The sequence below is a fragment of the Typopeltis vanoorti genome, chromosome 5 (genome assembly GCF_054136105.1).
Source record: "Typopeltis vanoorti isolate ZY-2024b chromosome 5, IOZ_Tvanoo_1.0, whole genome shotgun sequence".
NCBI classification, from domain to species: Eukaryota; Metazoa; Arthropoda; class Arachnida; order Uropygi; family Thelyphonidae; genus Typopeltis; species Typopeltis vanoorti.
The window spans coordinates 171,892,631-171,911,246 of NC_143553.1; the positions used below are offsets into that span (position 1 = coordinate 171,892,631).

The 18,616-nt window shown below is 37.0% G+C and overlaps 1 protein-coding gene across 1 annotated transcript in view; it reads right to left on the minus strand.

The window, feature by feature from the left end:
* Positions 1–18,616, minus strand: part of LOC150107059 (putative serine incorporator) — a 341,534-nt gene that overhangs the window by 309,146 nt on the left and 13,772 nt on the right. Inside the window, exon 2 of the mRNA XM_090392928.1 lies at positions 16,551–16,715. Within this exon, the coding sequence (XP_090249054.1) occupies positions 16,551–16,715 (165 nt within the window). The remainder of the gene's footprint in view (positions 1–16,550; positions 16,716–18,616) is intronic.

Genomic DNA, 18,616 nt, shown 5'->3' on the forward strand with positions numbered 1-18,616 from the left:
TTAACAAAGGATAGTGATTGTCCTGTCAGGGTCTTAAGTAGTTTAGGTAAATTTTTGACAAGAAGTATGTAGGAGAACCTATCCCTAGTACTATTGGACATAGAGGTGCAAGTAATATATGAATTTTGGGAGTCTCATACAGACATGGAGGAAGAGGATGAAGAGATTGGAGAGGTTACTAGTGCAATTCTGAACCTTTCTAGTAGGATCATGATCCATAATAGAGTAAGTGTTAGTATTAAGAAACTGCCTAATTTGTAATCATAACCACATCATTTACTTTGTTTGCAAGCAAGATCACTATGTCAGAATTGTTTCATAGGTTATTAAAAGCAACTAGTTCTAAAGGTGAGAGGTAATTAATAGGGTTTCTCTGCATTTATAGGGAGTGCTAATTTGAACTGAGTCAGTGATGCCTCTTACGAAGATAAGATAGAAGAAGCTCATTCAACTTTTGCTAACAAAACTTTCTTAAGTTACTTCTGGGGAACTTTCTTGAATTCGTAGACTGCAAAGTAATGACCCTTGCTGGGAACAACTTGTTCCAATATAGACAAAACATTCTTGAAGTTACTGACAACTGTTATTCAATGAAACATTTATTATGAGGTTTTAGTTTCATATTTTGTTTGATATTAAGATATCAAAACTTTTAATCAGTTTAGTTTTAACATCATCATCATCAAATTCCTGACATGTATACCCTCAAGGGGTGTACAGGATATGATAGTACTACATGAAAAATTTACATCATTACTAACTTCCTATCTACAATTTTCCTCCAAATCAGTCTGTTACTTGTCAAGACTCCAACATTACCAGATCTTATATTTCTATCTTCTAAGGCACTTTGTACCGTATCAATCCACCTATATCTTGGTCTTCCTCTGGGGTCGTTTTCCTGCCAACTTGGCTGAGAACACTTGTTTTGCTAATCTTTCCTCGCTCATTCTGTTTAAGTGACCATACCACCTGAGATTAGCTCTGCTAACGCATTCCTGGATGCTGACAATGTCAAGTTCTTTCCTAATATTCTCGTTTTTAATATGATACTGCCATTGATGCCATCTGTTCATGTCTCTAATCTTTCTCAGGACTCTCATATCTGCAGTCTCTAGTCTTTGGTCAAGTGTTTTACTTCTGACCCAGCTCTCAGATCCATAAGTTAAAACTGGTTTGAACACTGTCTTGTATACAGCTAATTTAGTGTTACCACTAATTTCTCTCTTATTCCATATGAATTTATTCAATTGACTTCCTACCATACCAGCTTTGTTGATTCTGTTGTCTATTTCCATATTTAATTTACCATCTTCACTAAAAATCGTGCCTAAGTAGCTGAAATGTTTTACTTGTTCCATATGTTCTCCATTCACAACACAGTTGACATTTTACAATTCTACCTATTTTCATTGTCTTTGTCTTTTTAATACTGACCTTCATACCATATCTATTACAACAGTTATTCAATTTAGTCAGGGAATCTTGCAAACTTCCCTTCATTTATTGGTATTATGAACATCAAAAAAGTTCATTAAAAAACCGAATAACAGATCTATACAACCACTAATACGTGTTAGCGTATTAACTAGCTGGAAACAATGCTATCTGATGTCGCATTCTGTGGTTCACTTTCACTCCGCCTGAAGTCTGAACTGGGTAAATTTTTAATAAATGCTGACCAGACTTGATTTAACATCAAGTCTGGTCAGCCTTGATTTTTGTTGCATTGCATAGGAATTTTAATCATATTTGCTGCCTCTGAATTTTTTTGTGAAACAGTTTTTACCAATGTAGGACATGTTTGTTCTGTCCCAGAGTATATCATAAAAATCAAACACGCATTCAAATCCAAAAAGGCCATATACAAAATATAACATATAACAGAATATATACAAAAGAACGGAATTAGCTATATTGAGAGAAAGAATGCAGCTACTAGAGCAAAATTGTCCAAGATTAACCAGGATACATGTAATATATATATAACGAACTGGCCACATCACTGCCGTCCGAACTATGGAATAACATAGACACTATCACGTACGATAAAGCTACGGTGTCCGAAAAGAAAAAACGCAGCCTAATTTAAAAAATTCAATTCCCTTCTAAAAGAAAAAGAAAAGCAAAGGAAACATCTAGATCACTCCAAAGTAGTAATTAACCTCTCCTCAAGAGTTCTAACGAGAGATGAAACAAATCTTATGAAAGACTTTAATTTCGCTGTAATGCCATGAAAATTAATATCATAGCCCAAATTGAAAAAGGAATAAGAAATGTACCAGGAGATATAGCAGATCTGATCTGCATTCAAAGCACAGCATTACTATTAAATTGCAAATTACCTACAAAAAACAGCATTCGCAGCCCTTAATAAACTCAAATCAGACAAAAACATAGTCATAATAAAAGCAGACAAAGGAAATGCAACAGTGATTTTAAACTCAGAAGATTATAACGAAAAAATTAAAAGCCTTCTTGAAGATTCCAACACCTACAAGAGCATTAGACAGAGACCCCACTTGGCAAACTCACAACAAAACCAATGAACTTCTCAAGAATATACCAAATTGGTCTGAGGAACTAAAAAGAAATTTACAATCAAAACAACCAATAGTTCCTAGAATATATGGGGTTCCCAAAATTCATAAACAAGATATACTACTAAGACCGATAGTAGACAAAAGGGACTCTCCTACCTCAAATCTGGCAAAGCACCTTACAAACTTGATTTTACCACATATAGGAAAAACACCATCGTTCATTAAGAACAGCACAGACTTCATAGAGAAAATAGATACACACATCGATCTTTCAGCCATATTAGCAAGTTTAGATGTGGTCAGCCTTTTCACAAAGATTCCAAGAAATGAAACAGTAAACATCCTAGAAAATCTCTTCCCATCGGACATTGCACAGCTCTACGAACATTACATAAAAAATACATTCTTCCTTTACCAAAACAAACTCTGGGAACAAAAAGAAGACACTAGCAATGGGTTCACCTCTCTCACCAGCTCTAGCAAACCTCTATATGGAAAATTTTGAAAATAATGCTCTACAAAACTGGCACATCAAACCAAAAATTTGGCTCCGCTATGTGGATGATATCTTCATCATTTGGCCAGAAACAGCACTAGAACTGACTGCATTTAAAGACTATCTTAATAACTTACATCCTAACATAAAATTTACTCTGGAACTAGAAGAAAATAAAAAGACTTCCTTTCCTAGACATCCTTATATAAATAAATGAAAGAAAAAACAGATTATCGTTCTCCATATATAGAAAGCCAACAAACACGGGAAGATTCCTTCATGCTACCTCACACCACCACCACCATCTCAAGCAAAAAATAGGCCTCATAAAAACCTTAAGGGATAAAGCATACTGCATCCCCAGTACAGAAGAAAAGTGGAAAGAGGAAATACAATACTTAACACAGATCCTACAACTGAATGGTTTCAAAACTAAGACAATTAAGAAAATTCTCAATACAGCACCTACAAGAAACTTAAATAAACAAGACTTCAAGAACGCAGCCACCCTTCCTTATATCAAAAATGTAACAGATAAATTAGCCAAACTTCTCTACAAGTACAACATAAAAGTGACTTTCCTGCCACTTGAAAAAATATCAAAATCTCTTCATCCTCCAAAACCTCCACATCACCCAATGAAAAAACCAGGAGTTTATAATATTCACTGTTCCTGTGGCAACTGCTACATAGGCCAGATGGGGAGATCGGGAGAAATCCGCATGCGCGAACATCAAAAGGACGTACAAAACTGTTTCACAAGAAAATTCAAAGAGGCAGCAAATATGATTAAAATTCCTACACAATGCAACAAAAATCAAGGCTTGATTTTAAATCAAGTTTGGTCAGCATTTATTAGAAATTTACCCAGTTCAGACCTTAGACAGAGTGAAAGTGAATCATAGCATTGTTTCCAGCTAATATTAACGGCTGTATAAATCTGTTATTCGGTTTTTTAACAAACTTTTTTGATGTTAATAATATCAATAAATGAACTTGTTTTTTCGTAATTTCTTATAGTTTGTGCTTTAAACTGTTAGTTATCTTTACCCTTGAAGATGTTAGTCTGATGACTAATGAAACTTGTTGGGTTTGTTTTTTTAGTACTTTAGTTTTAAAAAAAAACAGTCTTTTTTAATAAAAATGTGGTCACAAAACGGAATGATTCGATTGAACTTCTTAACCACAGAAACCTCTGCATGATTAATGTACGTCCTTGACTGACATCATATTTAACATTAAACCATCTTCCTGTACTTCCTTCAATTCTAACTGCGGATTTACAACTCGAATAAAGACTAAGTATTGCTTGATATTGTACTCATTGACACCATATAACTGTAGCATTTGGAAGAGTTTTCCTCTTTGCACCTTGTCATCAGATCAACAAAACTTAAATACAAACTTGTTGTTATATTCCGACGATTCCTCAACTATTTCTCATAAAGTTAAAATCTGATATTGACGGCCTCTATTTGTCCAGATCCCAGCTTGTTCTTCACCAACCTTTCCTTCCATAATACTTCTTAACTGTTTCTCAAGTATACTTGCATAAATCTTACCAAAAACACTCAGTAAGGAAATACCTCTGTAATTCTCACATTCAGATTTATTTCACTTTTTATACATGGGTACTATGTCAGCTCTACTCTTATCTGGAATTTTCCTTTTGTCCAGGCATTCTGAACTTTGCAGTGCAGCCAGTGTAAGTCTTTTTATACCTCTATACTGAAGCATTTCTGGTCGAATATCATCTACTCCTGCTGCCTTTCCACATTTCAGACTTTTGATGACTTTTTCTACTTCATGTATTCCCACTCCCATTCAATCAGTCTATTCGTGTCTTCTTGTAAGTCAACATCTGCTCTACTCCTCATAGTTTGTCCCAACTTTGCATCATCTTCAAGTGCTGTATATCCCTATTCAAATCTTCCCTAATATCATTAACATACAGGCTAAACAGGAATGGTCCCTAAACAGCTCCTTGAGGCACACAACTGGTAACTTTTCTTTTCTAGGATATTACTCCTCCATCCATGTACAACTTGTTGATACCTATCAGACAGCCAATTTCCAACCCCATCTGCTGTAGTTTGACTATCAATTTATCATGGTGTATCAAAATCCTTTGCAAAGCCATATACATAACCATCTCCCATATACATAACCATCTTACCTTATTGAAATAAGTGAGTAGATTACTAAAACATGACCTCCCTATAGCAAATCTGTGCTGTCCATCAAAGTTAATCCCATTGTTGTTGTTAACCCAATTCTGGATTCTGATTCTCATCAGCCTTTCCAACACTTTAACCACAACACCTGACATACAGATAGGTCTATAATTTGATGCTTGAATTCTATCACTTGCTTTATGAAGCAGTACAATCTTGCCTTCCTTTCATTCCTTGGGAACTTAACCCAATATAAGACTCAAACAATTTTGTCAGGGCAGATATCAGCTCCCTGGTACATTCCTTCAAAATATGCAGTGATATATCATCAAGTTTGCTTAATTCCCCATATATCTCTTCCTCACTCACAGTCAGTCTCTCTTCATCCACCGCTCTCAAACTCTCCATGATGTCATATTCACAAGGATGAAAGATCTTTATTAACTGCTCATTAAATATCTCAACTATATTCTCTGCAGCAATTGTTCTTGTACTGTTTTCTCCTACTATATTTGGAGGGTTTTGATTCCAATGGTTTTTTTTGTACCAACTGGTAAATGGTTCATGAGTCTATCTTCAAAAAGAATTTTGCTTATGTATTATCGAAACTGTTGAATGATGGTTTTGTACAGACTAATTTTGGTGTGTGTGTGTGTGATAATGAGATTGGATATCCAGATATTTGTTATTCTTTTACGAAAATAAAGAGCCCTGTGCTTTTTTTTTTTCACCACATCAGTTTGAGTATAGACATAAGGTACTGAAAAAATTATATATATATATATTGGAAGTGTGTGTGTGTGTGTGTGTGTGTGTGTATACACACACACACCACAGAGGCTGAAACCACAGAGGCTGAAACCATTGAGTTTATTACTGTTAATAATTTTTAATCACCTTCTCCATATTTGAAAAAAATTAATTCTGTACCTCAATGAACCTTTAAGAGAGAGAAGATTGCATTCAATGAATGTTTTTCAGTCGATATTGTTCGATGAACATGATGTTTAGCGATCAGAGAGGATGATAACTTTCTATACCAAAATTCAATACCTTTATTCAGCTAACATGTGACTCATATCAAGAACTCCAGCTTGATACTCTGCCTATATCAAAGCAATTATGCAAATCAATCATCAGCAGATTGAAATTTGATTCCATAAAAGCCAAGAGCAGGAAACTTGCCTCCTGTCCAAATGGAAACCTTGCCTTCTGGTCCCTTTGCTATGGCCACTGGACACAATTTCTGCACTTCCCATCTTTCTCATTCTGATGGCACCACTGTTACTTCACCCAAAGATAAAGCTAACCTACTGGACTCACTCTTTTCATCAAACTATTGCACAGATGACCAAGGGAAATTACTACTACCATACTGGAATCCAAGCACCATATTCCTCCTGCAGTTTGTGGATAAAAAGTCATCAGAAAACTACTAAATAACTTGGATATTACAAAGTCTTCTAGTCCTGATGGTATCTCTCCACTTGTTCTTAAACACTGTGTTCCAGAGCTAAACACCCGTCTGTATCATCTTTACAATTTATTATACATATCTGGTATTTATCCCAATACATGGAAGCAATCTGATATCCATATTCCAAAAAAGAGCAATAGAAGTCCACCATCAAATTACCAACCAATTGCCATCACCTGTCCAAAATAATGGAGGTCATCAATAGCCAACTCCTCCACTACCTAGAGGCCCATCAATTAATCAGCAACCACCAGTATGGATTCCACCATTCAAGATCTACTGTTGACCTCAGCTTACATCACCCACAAGAGGATACATTCCATGGAAAAGTTTGGGGAAACTTGTGCATTTCTACAACTTTTGACCATGTATGTCATCAAGCCCTAAGAAGAAATAATGCGCATTTCTTAATTCTGTACCTCAATGAACCTTTAAGAGAGAGAAGATTGCATTCAATGAATGTTTTTCAGTCGATATTGTTCGATGAACATGATGTTTAGCGATCAGAGAGGATGATAACTTTCTATACCAAAATTCAATACCTTTATTCAGCTAACATGTGACTCATATCAAGAACTCCAGCTTGATACTCTGCCTATATCAAAGCAATTATGCAAATCAATCATCAGCAGATTGAAATTTGATTCCATAAAAGCCAAGAGCAGGAAACTTGCCTCCTGTCCAAATGGAAACCTTGCCTTCTGGTCCCTTTGCTATGGCCACTGGACACAATTTCTGCACTTCCCATCTTTCTCATTCTGATGGCACCACTGTTACTTCACCCAAAGATAAAGCTAACCTACTGGACTCACTCTTTTCATCAAACTATTGCACAGATGACCAAGGGAAATTACTACTACCATACTGGAATCCAAGCACCATATTCCTCCTGCAGTTTGTGGATAAAAAGTCATCAGAAAACTACTAAATAACTTGGATATTACAAAGTCTTCTAGTCCTGATGGTATCTCTCCACTTGTTCTTAAACACTGTGTTCCAGAGCTAAACACCCGTCTGTATCATCTTTACAATTTATTATACATATCTGGTATTTATCCCAATACATGGAAGCAATCTGATATCCATATTCCAAAAAAGAGCAATAGAAGTCCACCATCAAATTACCAACCAATTGCCATCACCTGTCCAAAATAATGGAGGTCATCAATAGCCAACTCCTCCACTACCTAGAGGCCCATCAATTAATCAGCAACCACCAGTATGGATTCCACCATTCAAGATCTACTGTTGACCTCAGCTTACATCACCCACAAGAGGATACATTCCATGGAAAAGTTTGGGGAAACTTGTGCATTTCTACAACTTTTGACCATGTATGTCATCAAGCCCTAAGAAGAAATAATGCGCATTTCTATCCCTTATGTACAAGCCATTAGTGAATGTATAGCAAAAGTTTTAAAACCACTGAATATTTTTGTTGCCTTTCGACTGTTCAGAAAAATCTCCACCTTTCTCACTCCTCCTAAGGACAAGCTTCCACATCTTAATTATCTAGGTGTCTACCAGATTCCTTGCTCTTGTGGATTATCTTATTTCGGACAAACAGGAAGATCTGCCTCTATTTGGCTAGAAGAAAACTAGTCTTATATTCAATACCTTGAACCTGAACAGTCTGGACTTGCAGAACATGCCATCATCACTAGACATAGATTTCATTGGAAAAAGACAAGAGTCCCTCACAAAAGTCTTTATAAAGCCGTTCCACTTCATGGAACAGCTTTATAAAGAAACATGTGAAACTTTACTTCTCTCTCTCCTAACTTAAACAGATCCAATGGTTTAAGTCTACCCCCTCTTTGGGGATAGAGGTAAACCATAAGATGATGCATCAAAGATGATGCTAATCTTTCCTAACTTTTTATTGTATCTATATATATATATATATATATATATATATATATATATATATATTTTTTTTTTTTTTTGTTTAGTTAAATTTATTGTAGAAATCTGAAATTGAGAAATTGATATTGAGAAATTTATTGACATTTTTAGTTATCTTACATTAGCTACTTAGGTGCGGTTTTTGGAATTGTCAGTTATTATTTAATTTTAGCTTAAAATGAACTGAAGATGCCTGTGACATGCAGGTAAAAATTATACTATTAAATAATCTTTTTACGTGAGTTTTTCCATTATTAATTTTGTATTTATATGTCTGCTCATGGTATTCCCTTATTAAAAGCAATTTCTTAACAGTTTTGGGAGGTCCTGCCAGTCCTTCTAAAACCTTTTTGAATAAAGAAGGGTGACATTTTCCCTATTAGTTTTTCACCTGTAGCATGTATAATTAAAATTGTTGGTGCATTTATGTTAGCATCATATATCTTTTGTTTCTTACTTCTGTTTCCATATGCTGTATCTATGGTATCAATACTTTGGTTTTTGGTTTGGTGCAGAGCTCCCCACCCACCATGGAGCCATACATGGATGCCCACTGCCTGGCAAGCAATGACTGCGCTCAGGAGTGGTATGCGAGGGCTACCCCGGACACCATACTGGCACTACAGCAAGCCTAGGATCCTGACCCCACACCATGGGGGTAACAGACTTACTGCAACACCATTGACCCTTACAGGCAAGTCCACTAGCCGAATGATCCTGGCTGGGTCATCCAAGACCGCCCATTTTGCCGAAGCATGGGCCAAAGTAGTGGAAGACTACAAGGATCCCCCTTTCCAGATGTTCACGAGTCGAATCGCATGGCAAACACGGCGGCAGGGCATTGGATCCCAATGATGGTGGTCTGGAAAAAAGGATAGTGAAAAAGACTCAGGAGAAATAGAGTGAAGAATATGGGAAGAAAAGCAAAGAAAAGGAAGAATGAAAAGGGCCATTACCATCACTGGGAGGTCCCCTCCACCACGAACAGATACCCCCACATGGAGTGGGGGAGCCTGTGAAATTCTTATCAACCACCCTAATCTTAACAATAATGATGGTCTAAAAATCCCAAGAATATGAGAGGCACATATTATACACACATAACTTTTCCATCTAAGAGTTAATTCATAGAATGGAAGGGGGGGGGGTAGAACAAGAGGCCGTTGCTGGAAACTGTATAAGGAGGGTGTGAGCAGAAGAGTGAGGAGTAGGTTTTTTGCATGGAGAGTGGTAGGTGAGTGGAATGTGTTGTCTGAGTGTGTTGTGGGTGTAGACACATTGAATCAGTTTAAACCATGGTTGAATGAGCACTATGTGCTGTTAAACTGTGAATGAAATTGTTTTGTATATTTTTATTCTTCATTCACATTTAACATAATCTACCATATACTAAGAAAGACTTGTTTAAATATTATTTGTTAGTCCCTTGCTTAAGATTTATTATTCATGTATTATCCTTGAATTTTATCAGCTATTATTTAATTATATAATTTTAATGTATATTATACTATTGAAAGGACTCTGTAGTAAATAACATTTATCTTATTACTTTATTCCTTCAATAATATTATGAGGAATTCTATGTATGTAACTTTTATGTGCCTTATATAAACTGTAACATATATTTTATTATTATTATTTGTAAATGAAATGAAAGAGAAAATTAAGTAACTATAATATTTTTATTATTATTTTTCATTACTCAGTGTAAAGATATAACCTTATGCAATGCTAATTTTAATCTTTTTTCCGCTTGGTGTCGCACTGATTTGATCGTCGGCTTGTCGAGAGCTCCTGAAAAGATTAGTAGTATTTTGTGTTAACGTTGGCAATTTTACTAGAATTTTAAGTAGTATTGTTTGCTTTTTGTTTCTTGGTGTGTCTGTGCAATTTTTGTGTGTTTTCTGTTATTTTAAGTATTATTTTTAAGATAAGATAACATACATATGGCAGAGATAAAGAAAAAAATGGTGGCCAGGTCGCCATGTTTGTTTAAGAGTTTTGATGTAAACGAATTTATGCAATGTGCTGTCTGTGAGATGTATGCTTTGCGAAGAGCGGTGAGAGTCTGGTTAGAGGGTGATAGAGGAGTTAATATGTGCAGAAAGTGTAAGGAGAATGAGGATCTCAAGCGTGTTTCGGGTGGCGAGAGTGATATCGTGAACGATATTCAGAATGTAGAAATGGCGGTGTGATAGAGAATTGCGTGCTGGTGCCAGATAGGTGTGAGAGCATCGTTGAAAGTGTAAATGAAGGTAGAAATACAGAACGAATGGATGATTAGATTGATAATGGTGAGATAAATGCGAGTAGTGAAATTGCACGTTTTAACGGTGCGATACACAGAGCGAAAAGGCAACTGGAGTGTATGGAAAAATGTGTGCTGAACGTACCAACTAATAACCGGCATAAGTCTGTGACGACAAATAATAGAATGTTCGTAAACGTCAATAAAATGAAGGAGCGAGTGCTGTATGGGGATTCGCTATTAAGAGGTGTGATAGTTGAGAGTTTGACGAAGTCGTACCAGCCGGGTGCAAACATAAAGGACATCAGCGAATCTATTCGAGTGCAAAAACAGAGGGTGGAAGAGATGATAATCGTGGCAGGAACAAATGATTTGAAAGAGGACAAAATGGAAATGATAGAGGATATGAAGGAATTACTTGAGGTAGCAAAAGAGAAGAGTGAGAGAGTTAGGATGGTGAGTATTTTACCGTGGTATGACAGTGAAGTGTTTAGAAGGAGGGCCATAATTGGCAATGACTTTATGCGTGGGTTATGCATGGAGAGTGGTGTGGAATTTGTGGATGTGTGGAATGAGTTTGATGGGTGAAAGGACTTATATAAGATGGATGGGTTACATTTGAATGGAGTTGGTGTATGGAGGCTTGAAAATGTGTTGATGAATGATGTGGAAGTGGATGTACAGACTCAGGGAAACTAGATTTATTAAGGGGGGGGGGAGGGGAATAGATATGCAGACTTTAGGAAGGCAGTTGAGTGTATGAATGAGTATATTATGCCCGAGCGAGTACGAAGGACAACAAATCAGAATGGGATAGTTAGTATAAGGCATCAAAGTAGGGATGGGACAAATGGGCTTCTGCAATTCATGTACACTAATGCCAGGAGTATTAGGAACAAGAAGGAAGAGTTATTATTATTATTATTATTATTATACACCTCCAGGGAGTCCAAAGACTCATCGAGGGAGAGTGTGCCAACAGCATCGAACGATTGGTCCCCTTCTAACTACTAACCGCGCTCAAACTTACTTAACTGAGCCATTAGTAGCAGAGGCTCTACCAATCGACCAACCTTTGCCGTTTTTGGCCATAGTTGGCACTTCCAGACCACAGGTTGTTGGTATTAGTGAAACATGGCTGACAGAAGATGATAAAGCTAGTGGGATTGAATGCGACGGGTATAGCGTGTTCAGGAGTGACGGGGTGAATAAAAAGGGGGGAGGAGTGTTATTGATGATAGCTAATGAGTTGCAGCCAAGGAGTATAGAAGTTGAACTGCAGGATAGAGAAAAGAGCACATTTGAGGCTGTTTGGTGTGAGACAGAATCTAGCAGAACAAAATATACCATTGGGTGCTGCTATAGACCAGGTGATGGAACAGATGGTAGGGATAGTATGCATAGGCAAATAGAAGAAATGAGTGGAAGGAGGGTAATTATTATGGGAGATTTCAATTATGGTAACATTGATTGGAAAGAGGAGAGGGCACATGGGAGGAAGGAATTGGATTTTATGCAGTTATTAAGGGACAACTATCTGCGGCAGCATGTAGTGGAAAATACCAGGGGGAAGAGAGTGCTTGACCTAGTAAATGCAACTGAGAATGTGGCTGTAACGAACATGATCATGTTGCCACCAATTGGTGAGAGTGACCATAAGGTCATGACTTGGAAGGTGGCTAAAGGAGTGGAATTTACAATTAAGACAGGGTACATGTGGAATTACCGGGCTGGTAAGTATGACAAGCTTAGGTGCGTGTGCTTGGCTCAGTGCCATGGCATGTAAAACTGCAAGGGCTGGATGTTGATGGTGCATGGGAGGTGGTTAAGAAGTGTTTGCAGGAGGCAATGGTTGACTGTATACCAAGAGTCCGAATAATAAATCAAGTAGGGGTTAAATGGATGAATAACACTATTAAGCTTGAGCTGCAAAAAAAGAAACAATTGTGGAGGGAATTTAAGGAGAAAGGTGACCAGCAGGCACAGGAACAGTATAAAACTAAGGCCAGCATGGTAACAAGGGTGGTAAGAAAAGCAAAAGCAGATTACGAAAGAAAATTGGCCATGCAGGCTAAAGAGAATCCCAAACAGTTTTTTCAATATGTTGCAAGTAAAAGGAAAAATGTTCATGGTAGAATGATCTTAAAAAATGCTGAGGGTAGGGAGGTAACCAAATCAGTCGATATAGTGAAATTACTGAGCGAGCACTTTGCAAGAGTATATCATCCAGGTGGTGACATTGCAGGAATGGAAGAACCAACAGCTTATACTGGAATTGTGATGAATGAAGTAGAGGTAACTAATCTATTACAGAACCTCAATGTCAATACATCCGAGGGATTGGATGGTATACCAGCTCGTATCATACGTGAAGCGGTTAAAGAATTGTCAGTGCCCTTGACCATTTTGTTTAATTTGAGCCTCGGGTCTGGGTCAGTCCCAAGGGGGAGGAAAGAGGGGAAAATAGTTCCGCTGCATAAAGGTGGTTCCAAGGCTGCTGTTGAAAATTACCGGCCAATCAGCATAACAGAAATCATTATCAAGGTCTTGGAGAAAATAGTCAAGAAGAAAATACAAGATTGGATAGAAGAAAATGGGATACTGTATCGGGGACAGCATGGTTTTGTGAAGGGTGGGTCATGCCTCAGTAACTTGCTCACGTATTATAACACAGTGACGGCTGAACTGGATAAGGGTAATGGGTTTACAGTGATTCTACTGGACCTAGCTAAGGCCTTTGATATCACATGGAATTCTAATCAGTAAATTGCAGCATATGAGGATGGATATAGGGTTGGTGAGATGGATAGGAGGGTGGTTGACAGAGAGATATCAGAGAGTGGTTTATTCAGGAGTAGAGTCCACAAGACGGCCTGTGACTAGTGGTGTGCCACAAGGATCTGTTCTTGGACCACTGCTGTTTAATTTGTTCATTAATGATATAGGAAAGGATCTGAGAGGAACAGTTCATTTGTTTACAGATGATGCAAAGTTGGGTAGGGCAATAGTGAATGCAGATGACGTCAAAATTTTGCAAGATGATTTGGATAGATTGGAGGTCTGGGCTAAGGAGAATGGATGTCAGTTTAATGTGGCAAAATGTAAGGTTATGCATTTTGGGATGAAAAGATTGGCGGCAGTTTACTGCATTGGTGGAACTGTACTCCAGGAAATTGATGAGGGACAAGATTTAGGAGTGTTGGTGGATAAGGAATTGAAGTTTAGGGGGCACATTGCAAAAGTGGCCAAATCAGCTGATCAAATCACTTGGTTGCTGAAGAATACATTGACAAGCAGAGACAAGCAGGTTATTGTTCCTCTGTATCGAGCCTTGATGAGACCCCATCTCGACTACTGTGCACAGATTTGGTCACCTAGGTTTCTTCTTGATGGGGAGGAGGTGGAGAGGATCCAGAGACGAGTGACCAAGATGATAGCAGGTCTGTGAAATGAATCTTATGAGAACAGGTTGAGGATTTGTGGGTTGCAAAAATTGGTTGATAGGCAGAGGAGGGGAGATATGATTGAGACATTCAAATTACTGAAGGGTTCTATAAAATGAATTCAGAAGATATTTTTGAGAACAGGGCTGGTTGTGGGAGGACTGGGGGACATCCATGGAAACTGGGCAAAAGTGTGGTTAGTAAAGGTGTTAGAGCTGGGTTCTTTACTTTTAGAGTGGTGAATGAGTGGAATGCGCTCCCTGAGTCTGTGGTGGATGCTGTGACAGTGAATGAGTTTAAGGCGAGGTATGATAGATACTGTATGAATGTCGAATAGTTGTGATGAATATGATTTGGGGCCTCCCTCGATGAGTCTAATGACTCCCTGGATTGCCTGTAATAATAATAATGCTTATGCTTACGTTCTGTTTTGATCATTGCCATGGAGATAGAAATAAAATAGAACGCGCAAGCATAGGGCATGAGCTTCGATAAATGGGGAGAGAAAAAATTAATGAGTTGGAGGGAGTGAACAAGTTTTAGGCGGGAAGAAGGAAGGCATATAAGCAAGAGATAAAGGTAAACAAGAACACTGAAGGGCAGGGAATTCAAGGGAGTAGCATTCAGAAGTGTACGGAGACAAGGAGAAAACTTATAGATAGCTGAGAGTAAAGTCAGCGGTAGCAGTAATAGGAATTTTGTGCTGTAATGAGATAACTAAAAGACCGGAAGATTAATAGAAGATTCAGAATAAATCCACTAAATTTTAGAATTACTATGTATTCCTATATCGCTTTGAACAAGGATTGTACAAAGCTCAATTAGTTATACAGGTAACATGGAATAATTATTCTGCACTATAGTAAGCCCGTCAAGAATTGTGTAGCGCGATAAATAATAATTCAGTTATCTCCTTGAAGAATTCTTTTGAATAGTGTTCCATCGGAGTAATAAGTGAATATAAGTTTGAAATGTGCTCACATTGAATCTGATGCGCTAAGGATTAATCCCGGTAAGAACAGTCCTATTTTATTTATTTTAATGTGAAGGTTTAAGTGATAGTTCCGTCTCAAATATCCTAACATTTACTGTGGCGTTTCACTGAATTTAGCCAAAGTTAGAAGTTGAAAATAACTCCCATTGAAGCAATAACTGCCGTTATTAATAATGTTATAAGTGCTTGCTAAGTGTTAAATATAAAGTGTAACTGAATGATACCAGCAAATTTATTTAGCAAGAAGTTCTGTAGTATTGATCAGCGTGAACAATCTTTGTTATTGAGAGAACTGTAAATTTTGTATCTGAAGATTTGAAGTCTAATTTAATACGAATGTCTTGACCTGAAGAACTAAGTTAATCGTATTATCTTATTTTTGGAGTTAAATGTATGTATTTGTCATAAAACCTTGTATTAAATGTTTTGTTTTGTTGATTTCAATATTGTGTGTGCCTGATTCTTTTTCATTGCACCGTTCATAAAAAGTTCGAACCTTGCGGGAGCCCTAAGTGAAAGATATTAAATTCGGCCTGTATGAATAAGGAGACTGCTAAGTTAATTGAAGATTGATTCTACTATTTTACATAGACTAATCTAAATATAGGGTGGCACAGTATAAATATAAATTTCCCTATATTTTGATTAGTCAACCAGCAATTAATTGATTTTATTAAGAACAACATTACAATAAGATGGCAAACCATAGAGCCAAGAAGGACGTTCCAACAGTGCAATAGCGTGTACCTCCCATGATGAGTCTCTGGTTCTATGGAGGTCAGATGATAATAATAATAATAAAGAGGACTGTAAGTAATCCAGGATCTTAACTCTAATATAACAACTCTCATGTTAAATTACAACACTACTTTTGTTGTAATAAAACTATCTGTACGAATTTGTTCTCAGATGATGTAAATAAATACAATATAGCTTTGATGCAGTTTTTGTTGCCCACTAGAGGTCAGGCCAGTTGAATAATGGTTGATCAAATCATTGCCTCTTTGGCATACTGTTTGAAATGTAATATAGCTTGTCTCTGTGTGTATATGTGTATATATATGTGTGTGTGTGTGTGTGTGTGTGTGTACTGCAGGTGATGACCTTAATATGGTCAAAATATCGAGAAATTACAGTAATTATTTCCGACACTGTTGTAGTTTCCATAATTTGTCTAAAATGAATTAATAATCCTAGAAATTACCAAATATCATTTTTTTTATTTTCCTTGAAATAATTTTTTCAACATCTAAATGCTTTATATACTTACTCGTTTCAATTCATTTTCTAATGATGGTGTTAACAAAACACAAGACAATACAGTAGTGAGAAGTAACATGATAGCATACATGATACGTGTGGATGTGGAATTTCTACATGAGGGACAAGCTGCACAACACAGACCACAAGCAGCACTTCCACAGCAACAGGCAAGCTAGAAGATGTGATACTTATTAAAAAATGGAGATAATAATTATAATTAAGAATCTCTACACAACATTTAATTCAATGGGAAAAAAAAACTTGTTACAACAATTGCAGAAGAACACATTATTCTTCTTATTATTAGTTATAGTATCTCCATGGAGTCTGGAGACACACACTAATTTTACATACACAAAATCTATCATGCTTCTCCTTAAACTCATTTACAGGGCAGATTTTAGATTTATTATTATTATTACATCACGCCTCCAGCGAGTCCAAAGACTCATCGAGGGAGGGCATCTACTCTACAACTCTTCATCGCATTACTCCACCAACCTTCATTATCTAACACCAACGCCATCTACCACTGACTACCACCACTGATACTTTCACAGACAATCATAACATCCATGCCCACGGCGGGATTCGAATCCGCAGCCTTTTGGCTGGAGAGCGGATACGCTAACCACTCGGCCAACCAGGCTGGCATTTATAACTAATTCTAGCAATCCATCCCATTCATTCAACACTCTCCACACACCCTTACTAACTGAACTATTACACATGGATGACCCTAGTTCTCCATTTGTCATGTGTTGAAAAATGTCTTTTGTCTCAAACTTATAGAATCTCTTTAGTAACTTATAGGTTTATTCATGTTCCCTCCTTTTCGCCTATCAATGAAACTTTGTAACCCACACATCTTAACCTATCCTCAAATGGAGCATTCCACAGACTTGTCACCAGCATAGTCACTCATCTCTGAATCCTCTCTACCACATGATGATCCCCAAGAAACTCAGGTAATTAAATCAGTACATAACAGTCAAGATGTGGCCAAATCATAGCCTTACAAAGGGGGATAATAACGTCTCTATCTTTACTGGTTAGTGTTTTTCAACATCCAAGTAATCTATCAATTTTTGCAATATGCCTTCTGAATTTCAACCCTCTGTCAGCCATTATCCCCAAGTTACTAGAGTCATCAATTTAAAGCAATCTGGTGTAATCAATGTGATACATGATAATCATTATCCTTCACCTACAATGCCAATTTATTTAAATCATCCACCAGGATATCTACATTATCACCTGTTGCCCTTCTCAGTTTTGTATGATCAGCAAACAACTGAATATCCTCCCCCTTAAATCTTAACTTATATCATTGGTTACAAATTAAAGAGTAGCAGTCCTAGTACAGAACCCTGAGGTACTCCACTAGTCACCCTCACTCATTCTCCTAGATTCCACTCCACTATATATTATTCTCTAGTTTGTCAGCACCCCTTTCCCCCATTCATGCTACTAGCTTCATATCCATTCCCATTTGTGTCAACTTTTGCAAATAGTTTTCCATGTGGTATTCTATCAAATGCCTTAAAGTCCAGCAGAATCATGGTGTAGCCATTTCCTTTATCCAATTCCAAAGACACTTTATTATAAAATGTGAATAAATTACTAATATACCACTAATATATTAAAGTAAATTACTAATAAACCACTTCTAATACATTAATTGGTCTGTAGTTTATAATGAATTTAGTTTAATCCTTTATCCCAGTGAGAGCAAACAAAGTTTGCGCCTGAAAATATCTTCAGGACTGAATTACTAACTTACCTGGGTAAGTAGTGCAACACCAAGGCAACTCGTAGCAAAGGTGGAGCAAGTTACCAACACTCCTAACCCAGTATTGCACTACTTACCCAGGTAAGTTAGTACAACACTATATTCAGTCCTGAAGATATTTTCCGGCGCAAACTTTGTTTGCTCTCACTGGGATAAAGGATTAAACTAAATTCATTATAGTCTAACCTAGTGATAAATAAACTTTCAACATCTTTCTCTAAATCCAGAGTAATTTAATAAAAAAAGGTGATAAACCTTTTGGCAACTCCCATAGGTAAAGA